The 13,205-nt window shown below is 40.4% G+C and overlaps 1 protein-coding gene across 1 annotated transcript; it reads left to right on the forward strand.

The window, feature by feature from the left end:
• Nucleotides 1-3,598: 3,598 nt before the first annotated feature.
• LOC308053477 (uncharacterized protein) lies at nucleotides 3,599-12,643 on the forward strand (the record flags this gene model as incomplete). The annotated part of the gene is made up of 3 exons (XM_080364715.1): nucleotides 3,599-3,680; nucleotides 10,430-11,750; nucleotides 12,283-12,643. The coding sequence occupies 3 exons, from the start codon at nucleotides 3,599-3,601 to the stop codon at nucleotides 12,641-12,643; spliced, it is 1,764 nt and encodes a 587-aa protein (XP_080220841.1).
• Nucleotides 12,644-13,205: the final 562 nt, after the last annotated feature.

Genomic DNA, 13,205 nt, shown 5'->3' on the forward strand with positions numbered 1-13,205 from the left:
ATCTCACCATACTGAGGAAACTGGAAAGCTTCAGGCAACATCTGTTCTTCATGGGCGAGAGTGCACTGCTACAGGAAATCAGCGCTGCTCTTGCCTGATATTTATGCAAGCTTTTCTATACATATGAAATAACTCTCAAAAACTGTTTTATTAGTAAAACTGTACTGTTGCCTGGTCCATCTGCCTAAAGCAGTATCATGGTTTGTAATTTTATTTGTTCATTTAAGCAAATTCATATGGTACGGGAAAAAACAGCAGACAGTAGAGTTCAGTCCAGTTGCCCCTTCCAAATGGTCAATGCCAATATCATCAGCACATGAATACAAAGATCTAAGAGGCCTCCAAACATTGTAGCACTTCCGTTTCCCCCATTAATGTCCCCCTTGAGTTAAATTGAATCATGACCCTAAACAGCATTGCCACGTCACTGTTTTAATGTGGCTAAGCAGCTTTGTATTAGTGTAACTATGCAGGTAATTGCTTATCAAAGCAGTTCTGCTGATCCAAAATAGTTCCCAGTGTTGGAAATCCGTGATTCAGTTTACAATCTCTTGGATGATTGCCACAAGTAAGATTTCATGCTTACTTGGTGAGTTTTAAGAGGCAAAAGAGTTTTCAAGCTGGAAAGCAAAGCCGTGATTCTTCCCTTTAAAGAAAGAAGTCAAGAAGATGCTTGGACACTGTTAGGGAATATTGCTATTACATCCTCAGCAGAAAGACTAAAAATCCAGGAACTGACAACCAGAAGACACTTCCTTCACCTGTGAAAGCCCAGCATGAGATCTACACTCTTTCTTACCACGTAAGAAGGGAGGAGCTGTACTACTTCCTCGCCTGAGCCCCTCCTAAAAGACCAATCGCTCAAGCCAGTGGAACTTCATTCAGTGCAATACTAGCTTTTGTAATCTTTGATCCAGTTCAATAGAAGTTATAATGCAGCTTGTTTTCAGAACCAAAAATAAAAGCTTCTAATTTCAGAAGTGCAGCATGTCAATGAATGGAAATTTGTGCCTAACGGATGAGTACCCAATCTATTCTTCACATTAGGCTACTGTACCTCTCAACAATTAGACTTGAAGACACTTGGAAGATCAATCATCTAACATATGAGTCAATTCTTGCTACTGTTGCGATAACATTCAACTCCCAAGACTAAAGTAATTTCACTTGAAATACTCAGACAAGTGTCAAATTATATATTTCAAATATAAAATCTCTTCTACAACAGAAGTTGATTTTATTAGACTATTAATGCTCTAATCTATACTAAAATTGTTCCTGCCATAATGATACAAGTGTGATGCAAGAAAATCCCACACACTAACAGATGCCAGTCACCACGGCAGCTGTTACAAGGAAATTCCTACCCTCTGCAAGTAAGACATGGGCTGGTGTTCCCATTTGCTTGCACATTAGCACCAAAAAATCAAGCAAATATACCTGTAATCACAAGGCACAATTACCTAATGACAGAAGGGAAAGACCTCCTTGATTCTGCCATCTGAGAAATGTTTGTTCTTGTAGCTCCCCAAAAGCTCCTCATTTTGTTTTTCACCTGTGTCCAATCAGATGTCATACAGATTATATGCCATAAATATGTAACTGTCAAGTCATTTGAGGAAATCTCCTTTTTCTAGGAGGTTGATTGAATTGTCCAGTGGTGAGGCTTTTAGAGCATCAACATTTGTGACACTCAAGCAGCTAGTGGTAAATGTTGCCACTGGTGTACATTATTTACAAGCTCATGATGGACAGAGTTTACAACATTCATTTAGTTTTAGATTTGTTTTCAAGTTACAAAACTCATTCAGCCATAGTAGAATCAGCCCACACTTTTAAATCTAGAGTTTACCTTCTACAGGGCTTCACCATGTTTAGGGATTCAAATCTTCCATGTAAATAAAGCACAAGGTTTGCTACCCTAGATACGCTTTCACATAAAGCAAATGGGCAGTGCCTGATGTTAGAGGAGCATAAAACAGTAAATACAATGAAGTCATGGGTGGACAGTGTGGGCAAACATTCTAATTGGCTAAAATTAAAAGGCTGCTATACAATCCATAACAACCGAAACACACTCTCATGTAACTAATCCCTGTCAGATTTATTCTTGAGTATATTAACTGAAAATTGAATACTTCAGACAAGGTGACTTTTGGTGTTTGAATCTTGGTAGTCATATGATTTTTACTTACTATGCATTTGTTAAAGTATTTTTCATTCAGACAAGGTGACTTTTGGTGTTTGAATCTTGGTAGTCATATGATTTTTACTTACTATGCATTTGTTAAAGTATTTTTCATTCTAACCCTCAAAGGTACTAGCAGAAAAATCTTTTTAGAAAGACTTTAAAAGGCTCTTCTTATAGATGAAACGAAAAAGCTCCATCAGCACAAGTATTTGAAAATACAAACTAATGAATTATTATTTAACTTCACCACTATTGTCAGGGGCCTAAAACAACAATGCTTAATTAAGATGATGCATGCCCCGAGTCTTCTCCCAGGAAACTGGTGAATCACAGCAGGGTCCTTTCATTGCCAAATATGTTCCCAGAATTATCTGAACACATCTGTTAAAAACATATAAATGGCATGAAGTCTTCTGATGTTAATTCAGATTGATTACTTGTTAAACATATTTAATTCAGGCAGGAGGGAGGTTAATTGATGTTTACATTAGGATAAATAAAATAATGGAGAAAGAGCAGCTGAGGTACTTTTTAAACAGCAAAATTTATACATTTCAGATTAAACACATGAAATAACCTTAAGGAAAAAAAAATCCTTTTCATTTTTTACTCTTGTGTACCTACCAATTTAACAGATTTCAGTGCCTGAATAATATTGACCAAGCATGGTGCACACTGTTTCTGACAACAGATAAATTACATCCTCCCATCATCAAGCAATGACAACTTCTAAACCCTATTACTTCACTTTATTGTCTGTTTACAGGAACAAATCCATTACTAGACAAAACACACTCCTGAAAGTATGTTGCATCTAACTAGAGAAATGTTTTCTACAAATGTTGCCTCCTGTATACATTGCCCTTCCTTTGAATCTCAGAGCCAGTAGGAATCTAGGCAGCTGAAATTGAAAGAGTCAGACTAGGTCTTTTTCAATTTTTTAAACTCACTATGATTTTGCCTTTTCAGTGACTGTACATCTTTCTGGGCTAGATCTCGGAAGTCTACCAGGAAAATCTCAGCTTCTTCTCTTTTAATTGTTGTTTATCCAGAAAGGTCTAATTCAGGAAATCCATTTTAGGAACACAACTACTGTTACTGCAACTCCAACCTCTTTCAAGGTGGTACCTCCACAAGTGAAATGAATTTTACCTTTAGCTGTTGATTTTTAGGTACAGTGTATTCCTGACTTCTGGCATATTATTAACCAAACCTGTTTGCCCTTCCCAAGAGTTAGTCAACTTATTGATTAGTAAAAGCTCCATCAGCTTGCAATTTAGTGCATAAACTTAGTATGTTGTTCTGGAGTATCATTAATGAAAAACACATAATGAAGACTCCTAACACAGGAGCTGGAGCTATAACTCTGTCCCTGAGGTAGAGGGAATTTCACTAATTAACTCCACAATGGAATTTGGCCCTCTAAGTAAAATCATGGTCACTTCAGGACGCAAAGCACTATCTGATAAACATGGTGTTTGGATCTCAAGTATTTTAAAAGAAATCTCAAGCTCTATTGTGAATTATTTTAACACCTTTACTATTTGCTCCCCATGTTTTCTGCTGTCAGTACTGTATCCTGGAAAACAACTGTTGGCTATGAAGTATTGGCTCTAATTGTTTCCATCTTTTTATTGACTATACTGGAATCTCCTAAGAAATTACTCATGACTGTGCTCCAAGATCATGGGTTTGCTTTATAAAAGATAAAAAAACAGCTTTGAATATTAAGTTAGAAAGAGGACAAGTCCCCTCAGACAAACCCAGTTCCCTTATTCGAGATGCAGGGAATATGATTTCAGTCTTAGCCTGAAGGGAGTTGTATTCAGGTCTTTCCCCTTCTGAGCTCTACATAGGCTGGCAAAAGGGTATATGATCCAGCAGCTGTTCCTTAGAAACGAAGTCCCACTTATTTCTTTGGACAGTGAAGGAAAAGGGGAGAAGTTGCTTTCTCATTCAGTAGAAGATCTAAAAATTTGGAGCCTGAAATAATCGTGACCTCTTTCAGTTCTGAAAAGGGTGAGTAAAGCCTGAAGAGATGCATAATTCATAGCATATCATGACAGATTTTCCACACCATTCAGTTAAGCAATCCCTGGTCAATGCATGGATTGTCACGTCTTTTTAACTTCCAAACACTACCGTATGTATATTAACTCTAAGCATCAAGGAGTTCTCAATCTCACTCCAGACAGCTGAAAGTAAAATGTTATAGCCCCCAAGTTTTACACACTTAAGGGTACTTTTTAAGATGTTCTTACAGTTCCTTACACAGACACAATATTTCTTCATATTTTGACAAAGGAATGCAAATAAATGTACGGTTTAATATTGCACACCTATTAACACAGACAGCTAAAGAAGCAGTTTTCACCAACAAAATAGAGGAGAGAAGCAAGTTTCAAATGCAGGTGAACAAGACATTGTTTACAATGGTTTATATAAAACTTTTGCAAGAAAAACACAAACTAATAGAAACTATTCTAATATCTAAATTATAGCATATTTTCAGTAGAAAACTTATTTATATGTAAAATAGGATGGAAATTGTTGCACCAAAAATCTAGTGATATTGCAGCAAAGTTACTAATATAAAATATAGGGAAAAATATCCCAGAGACACTTCATAGGTACTCCCATTTACTTCACCTAAATAGTTTTTTGATTGCTGATGTAAATTTTTGTCTTGTCATGCTTTTCACAGACAGAAAAAAAGATGTGGAGACTAGGTGTCTATTTTCATTGAAGTGAAAATAGAAGCCCTATCACAAATAATAAAGAGGAAAACAAAGAAGAAAAACAAATTATTTCTCAAGTTAACATGTTTTTTCCTAGAATAAGGTTGTTTACAGGAAGTTCTACATCTCTGGAAAAAGAAAGTGGGACAAAGTTATCTACAACAATGGAGACTGAACCTAGACATCAAATTGACAATGAATATTTACAGAATGAGAATTTACAGAAATTAATTCCAGAGAAAATGGTTGATCTAATGGTATTTCATGAAATAACAATTATAAAGATTGATTTAAATTTATTGGAAATCATCACAAAGTGAACTCCAAGGCTTGTTTCACTATAATACTTTGAGTATTATTGCAAATGGAGAATGCAATTACATTGTGAGCTCAGTAGATACAAATTAAAACATACCGTTTCTGAGCATACTGCTATCCTCAAATGAGTCAATTATTAGATAGCACAGTCAAAATAGCATAACATAGGACAACTTGCTTGGACATTGTTGAAAAAACATGGCCTGAAAAGTTGTATTTTTTAAAAGTTATATTCAGTAGCATGATTTTTCTGACAGAATTGAAATATGAAGATGGATTTTTTAGTAGATTTTTATATTTATTGAGTGGCAAGCCCCTCCTGTAAAGAATTGAAGTATGAACTTAAATGTATGACTAATCCTAGTGAAATACTGAAAGATCTTCTGCATATTCCTAAGTTCCACAAAACCTCCTAGCCATTCTCAGAGTCCCTGATTAAAACAATGCCATCTACACTTCTGAAGGATTTTGATTTTAGAGTATTTATTTTCTAAGTATTTGATAAATAGTAAAGAACATGCTCAGATAGTCCTTCTCTTAATTGTTTGAAAGGGCAAAATGTCTGGCCTCGTTCTTTATTTGCTCATGTTTTGCATAGTTTTGTAAAATACTGCTGAATCATTATACCCTGCTTTACACTGCTACTGCAGACTACAGGGTTAACCACAGCAGGGGAAAAAATAATTGAATCCATTCTCTCTACAATGAGAAGTCCTGTAACACACACAGCTAGGGAAAAACCAAATAGGAATTGACTGAAATTTATAATTCTCTTGAAGTGACGATTTACAATCCTCTTGCACTTGCTCAGCTTCACATAAGAATTAAACGATTACATATAATCATTGTAAATTGAAAGTAGTCTCTAATAAATATAAGTTTGTTTTATCACAGTAAAGGTGATTACAGATCTGCAAAGTGATAAGTGAACCTCCCTTTTATTGATGACAATAAATTGTTGTCACTTAACCAAATATTAACAGAAACAAAATCCCCAAGAATTTCTACATTAAACAAAAACTCCCCTCCCCTTCATCCCTGTATCCCCCAAGAAAGGGGAATTTTAGATGCACAGCAAGGACAAACAAGCCTGCAACAAGCCAGAGCAGAGGACGGTATTGAATGCTCATTCCACCACACCACTGCCATCTGGTAGCACCGTTGCAGTCATCAAAGACCCTGAACTCCCAACAGCCCACATTTCCACCGTTGTAGCAATACAGTCATCAGAATCTGTACAGCTCTGAGGAACAAATTTGGGTATCTTCAACATGAACCACTGAAACAGGTTCAGTTGATGAGAATAGTATAGAAAGACTCAACGATGCATAGTTATGCCTTTTAAAGAGAAGGCACTACCCGACATTCCAATTTCTCTGCATAAGTTGACAAAGAACACATAACAGAAGCCTAGTGGGCCATATGCAGATCCAAGTCAGGCCCACTTGAACTCTATCACAGCTGTAATGCACTAGCAAGGATCACCACTGGTTTTCATCTCATCCTAGCAAACGTCACACCACACAGCCTCCAAAATCTGCAGTTGTGATCTTAGAGATTTGTAGGAAATGGAAAGTTCTGAGCACCAGCACAAAGTATCTAGGCTGACACTGGTTAAACCCAGCATGTATTTAAAAGATGCACAACTTCCACACCCTCTTTGCCAGAAAACTAAGCTTTCTCCTCACAAATAGCAACCAAAAACCACCATGCTTTGATGGTACTAACAGGTAAGAAATTAAATTATTAAATTTCATTTAAGAATTTCAAAGTAAGAAAAATAAAATATAACAATAGGCTTGTGGGTCAAGATAAGGACAGTGAGAGATCACTCACCAATTACTGATATGGGCAAAACTGACTTGACTCTGGAAAATTAGTTTATTACCAATCAAGTCAGAGTACAGTAATGAGAAATGAAACCAAATCTTAAAAATACATCAATTAAAATTATAATAAATTAGTGATGCAGCACCCAGAAAGCACTAATCACGGTGTCCACTGCAACTTTCAGTCAATCAAACAGTGTCCCCCAAAAAATACCGTCACCTTCGGTAACATAATCACAAAGACATGACATTCCAGTATCTGAAAAACTATCAACCTCAATTTCCTGCACTTCCCCTAACAAAAATCCTTACCATGTCACTGTAATAACATAGCTTGAACAAAAGCTTTGTTACAACATATTTAGCACTCAGATTACCAGGTGACAAAATTTTTTTACTCCCTTGAATTTTTGCTGGTCCACACGAACATTGCTGCCACTGCATAGCTATAGTTAAATATCTATTGAACATTATCCTGTAGGATTCTGTTGCAGTATTATATATCTATTTCTGACTTCTCTGTATCAACAAGAGATCATCACCACACCTTGCTGAAACATCCTTCTGCACTGTAGTACTCCTTACCCTGCGCCACTGTACATTTTACATATGGCCTAACTTACATAATTGTAATATAGGTGCTCCTAGTTTTCTTTTTCTTTGCTGAACAATACTGAAAAGATAAAGCAGTTACCCTTTCTTGAGTAGCTGCTTCACGGAACATCACAGCTAGAAATACAACTTAATTCTATACAATTTTTATAGAAGTGAGTTACTAAAAATCAAATTCTTCTTCCAAATATGAAATATGGTTACCAAATAAAAAGGCATTCACAGGTAATTTGCAAGTACTGTGCCGCCCTCTGCAGTCATTGTGCAAGATCTGCAAATGTATCTGCAAAATGATTCTATGCACATTCCTTGCAAGGACCAATGGGTCAATAATAAAACCTCTACAAGCTGAAACCCAGCAGACGTAACATTTTTATGATGTTGTCTTACTTGTTGGAATCGTAGGAACACAATACAGAAACTTTTTATTTCTTCATATAAATGCTATTAAAGTTTGTGGCAACGTATGTTTCACTGCTGTTTCAGAATGGGTCAGATTCATCAATGGTACTTCTGGCACTAACTCTCTTGGAATTTGACAGAAATTTGCAATGCCCCATCTGAAAATTTTTTTCTGGTTACTTCTAATAAATAACCAAAATAAACTGCATTTTTTAAAAGTTACATTAACTGACCTACCAATGACAAAGAAGTCTATTTTACAGTTCCGGTATTGCCGTACTTCAACACAACTTATAATCTTAACAGAGCATTTTGCTGAGATTTGTACAGCACTGTGGTGAGTTGACCCTGGCTGGATGCCAGGTGCCCACCAAAGCTGCTCTGTCACTCCCCTCCTCAGCTGTTCAGGGAGACAAAGTATAAACAATAGGCTCATGGGTCGAGATAAGGACAGTGAGAAATCACTCACCAATTACTGATAGGAGCAAAACAGACTTGACTTGGTGAAATTAGTTTATTACCAATCAAGTCAGAGTAGAGTAATGAGAAATGAAACCAAATCTTAAAAAGACCTTCCCCCCACCCCTCCCTTCTTCCCAGGCTGAACTGTACTCCTGATTTTCTCTACCTCCTCCCCACCCCCCAGCAGCGCAGGGGAATGGGGGTTGCCGTCTATTCATCACACATTGTCCCTGCCACTCCTTCCTCCTCAGGAGAGGACTCCTCACACTCTTGTCCTGCTCCACCGTGGGTCCCTCCCACGGGGTGCAGTCCTTCAGGAACAGACTGCTCCAGCATGGGTCCCCCATGGGGTCTCAAGTCCTGCCAGCAAACCTGCTCCAGCACAGACTTGCCACAGGGTCACAGCCTCCTTCAGGCATCCACCTTCTCCAGCCTGGGGTCTCCACGGGCTGCAGATGTATATCTGCTCCCCTCCACCTCCACTGGCTGCAGAGGGACAGCCTGCCTCACTGTGGTCTTCACCATAGGCTGTAGGGGAATCTCTGCTCCAGTGCCTGGGGTGGCACCTCCTCCTCCTTCTTCACTGACCTTGCTGTTTGCAGAGTTATTCCTCTCACATATATTATAACTCCTTCCTTCTCTAGATGCCATTGTACTTTAGCAACAACTTCATCCCTTTCTTAAATATGCCATCACAGAGGCTCTACCACCATCGCTGATGGACTTAGCCTTAGCCAGCTCTGTGTCCATTGTGGAGCCAGCTGGCATTGGCTCTGTCAGACACAGGGGAAGTTTCTAGCAGCTTCTCACAGAAGCCACCCCTGTAGCACCTCTGCTACCAAAACCTCGCCACACAAAACTTCTTCACATGGATACCCTAAGACAATACTATTGTCCCTGTTGAATTGTTAGAGAACACTTGACAGCTACCCTTGGGCCAGCTGTAGACATCTGCTAAAATGCAGGTCCTTAAAAGGTCTTTTCCCAAAAAAAAAACCTCATCTGCTCTATGCATTTGTTTCAGAACCTCCTTATTGAATACTAGGTGTGCAATTAACTTTACTCAAACAGTAAGAGTTCTTCACCAACTTAGCTATGAGCAGTTAAGGAGATAATAATGCATGTGAGCAACTTTTACACATATGACAAGGACTGGATATTAACATAACCTCAAATAGCTGTTCAAGTAGATAGTACTGTAGCACAAAATACCTGACGGCACTACAAAAGCATATAGCACTGCCTTACTATGTTTCTGTAAAACAAATCTCAAGTAACTAAATTACTAGAAGTTAGCAGGTTCTTCCACTGTAATGTGACATTTGCCCTTTACATTTTAGCATTTGAATACTGTTGCAAAATGACGTTACTCACATTGTGGTCAGTTGTCTCCTTAACATTGATAGCATCACAGGATAAAACTGTTTTGTACCAGAACACCTTCATTCCAACTTAATTTACATCTGCTTTCTTTCCTTGGGTCTGTAAATACAATTTTTTAGAGTAATCATCAGGATTTACAATACTTTTCTCCTCCTCAAAGAAAAAAACTTTGTACTTTACGGAAACAGCATGATACATCACCACTAAACAGGCAAAGATTAAACTGCATTTTCTACTGCACACAACGAAGACAAATGAATGTAACTTGTTTCTTTTTAAACAAAGATTAAGCTTTTGAAGACCCATACTTCAGCTCCCAGCAGACACCTAGAAGGTTCTTGTACCACAAACGTTCAAGACAGAGTACTAACGGTGTTTGTGGTTCATGATAAAAGGAAACAAGCAGGGCTTGAAACCTCCTCAGAGAAAGAGGCAGCAGCTCGGGCAGGCTGGGGTTCCCCGCTCAGCAGACGCCCCAGACCCGCGGGGCTGAGAGCAGCGAGCCCGGGCGCGCCGCCCGCCCCCACCCACAGCGGCAGCCCCCTCGGGCGTGGGCGGCGCTTCCCGCCCAGCGCTGAGGAAAGCTGACGGGGGCAATGGCCCCCTCAGAAATCTGGGCGCGGCTGCCCCTCGGCGTGCGGCGACGCAAAGGGGACACCGCGCCGCCCGAGCGGCCGGCAGCAGGTACCCGAGCGCAGCAGCCCCGACAGCTGCGGCGCCTCCAACGGCTTCAACCGCGCGAGGCTCCGCCACCTCTTCCAACGGGCTCCCTCAGCCCCGCCGCTACCCCTGCGGCGGGCAACCTGCTGGCACCTCTGAACGCGGGGAGAAACGAGGCGGTAGCGCCGCCTGCCGGCAGAAGCTGCGGCCCCACGCGTTCCGGCACGGCACGGCAGCGCCCCGCCGGGCGGCCCGAGCAGCAGCGGCCGGGTTACCTCAGCGACGCCCGCCCCGCCCCGCCGGCGGCAGCAGCCGTTGCTGCGCGACGGGAGGCGCTGAGGGTGGCCGAGGTGCAGCTCGGCGCCCCCGGCCCGGCCCGCACGGCCCGAGCCAGGCCGTGACCGAGCCTCCCGAGGAGCCGCCGCCCCAGGCTGTCCCGCGGGAAGGGCAGGAGCGCGGCCTCGGGGAGCACTTGTGGCCCGGAGGCGACCCCGGCCGGGCCGAGCTGTGCACACCCTACCCGCCACAGCAGGGCCCCGGGCAGGCACCTTTTGAGGGCTTGGAGCCTGAGCGAGACCCGCATCAGCCTCAGCAGTCGGAACGGGGGGTAAGGCAAGGGTCTGGTCAGCCACCGGGGCTGAGGGACAGCATGGATCAGCCGCAAGCACCCGACCAAGATCGCTACCAAGCACGGGACCGAAGAAGTGTCAGCCAGACCCATCCACCAGAACAAGCACCGTATCAACCACAGACCCTGATCCAACACCTCGATCACCCACAGGGAGCAGAACAAGGCTCTTACAAGCTACAGGTGCCCGAAACAAACACCAGCCAGAGATATGCGCTGGGACAAGACTCTTACCAATCACAGGAGGCAAGGCAAAGCATGTATCAGTCGTATGCACTAGAATTAGACCCTTACCAAACACAGAAATCAAAAAGTGCCTATCAGACATACGCAGTAGGACAAGATCCCTATGAAGCCTATGAACGCCAGCATGGACCCTATCAGCCACATGAACCAGGTTATGGTCTTTATCAGCCAGGATACAGTCCATGTGATGATCAGATCCCTGATCCCAAGTCCCGAATCCTGGCAATTCAGAATGCAAAAGCCTATTTACTGAAGAGCAGCACAACATCTGGCCTGAACTTGTAAGTCTGAAAAAGGGGCAGAATTGAAAGGGGTAGGAAGTATGAGTGGAGGGAAAAGTGTTGGCAAAAGGGAAAAGGGTTACATTAAGAAAGGGTGAAATACTCTCTCTGTGTGTATATGGCATGGGAGAATATGCTATACATAATTTTTTATATAAATATGTTTATAAATGCAATAGTCATCGCTATGTGATACTTGTGTGTGTCCAACCCCTTTCAGAATAAAAATTCCTGAGGGAATGCATAGAGCTCAAAGGGAAATTGATTTGATTAAGAGCAAGTTTAAATTCAGCTTCAGCTCCTGAGGCAGGTATGATATACACCAAAAGTGGAAGACAGGATTACTTATACATATATATATTATATCAGACTAATTTCAGGTCTAATTTCCCATAATGCTCCATGATGCAGTTTCATCTAACTATATCAACAATTTCTCCAAAGCTCCAGGTGATTAGCTGCTACTTTTGATACTAAAAACATCATCTAAGACTTGTATAGTAGGCTAATAATATTTACATTTTCACAACAGATATGATCATCTTGCTAATATGCTAACAAAGATCCTGGATGAACAGCCCACAAATGCTGTAGACATAATTGAGAATATCAGCAAGGATGTGAAGTGGGCTCGGTTTCAGAAAAAAATGGACACTCTTCGAGATGAATATGAGATTCTTCCAACATTTGAAGCTGCAGAAAAACGTAAAGCTTTGTTCCTCAAGGCAAATGGAGAAGGAGATGAAGAACTAGAAGAAGAGATAGTAAGTTATTATCAGAGAAAAATAAGTATCATATATATGAGGGAATGCATAGGAAGATGTCAGGAAGGGAAAGGAAGAAGGGAGGAAATTGAGGTCTTCTTTGTAGTATTGCCTCTCATGATCATGTAAATAACAGCAACCACAGTACCATGTACCCTCTTCATAGCTGAGCTGGTCCCATGTCTAGTTGTGAACAAGAAAACCCATCTGGTTATTATTTAGTTGGGTTTTTTCCCTGTAGTAAATCTAATATGCCAAGCCTTTACAATCATAGATGTTCTAGAGATGATGAACAGAAAGTAATGTTTACAATATCTCCAACATGCCAGTTCAGCATGGAATATTGCATCCAAATTTCTTTATCTAAAAGTGGCATTTATTTACACAAAGTGACTATAATTCTGGACACCACTTTGAGAATATTGTGCACAGCTGCTACTGTAAAATAGAGAATGGAGAATGTGTGATCCTTCCAGCTCCAGCTGTGGTTCCATTCTTTCCTTCTCCAACTAAAAAAAAATTAAAAAAATGTTATAATGAAGAACTACTAGAATTGAAAAGCCACTTCTTAAAACAGGGTATTTTTCCATATTTGGATGTTTATATGCAGAAGCATTTGTACACAATGAAAAAATTAAGAGAATTATTATAATAACCAAGGGAAACTAATCAACAAGATACTGATTTTCAT

Source organism: Falco punctatus, assembly GCF_963210335.1.
Source record: "Falco punctatus genome assembly, chromosome: 1".
Taxonomy (NCBI): domain Eukaryota; kingdom Metazoa; phylum Chordata; class Aves; order Falconiformes; family Falconidae; genus Falco; species Falco punctatus.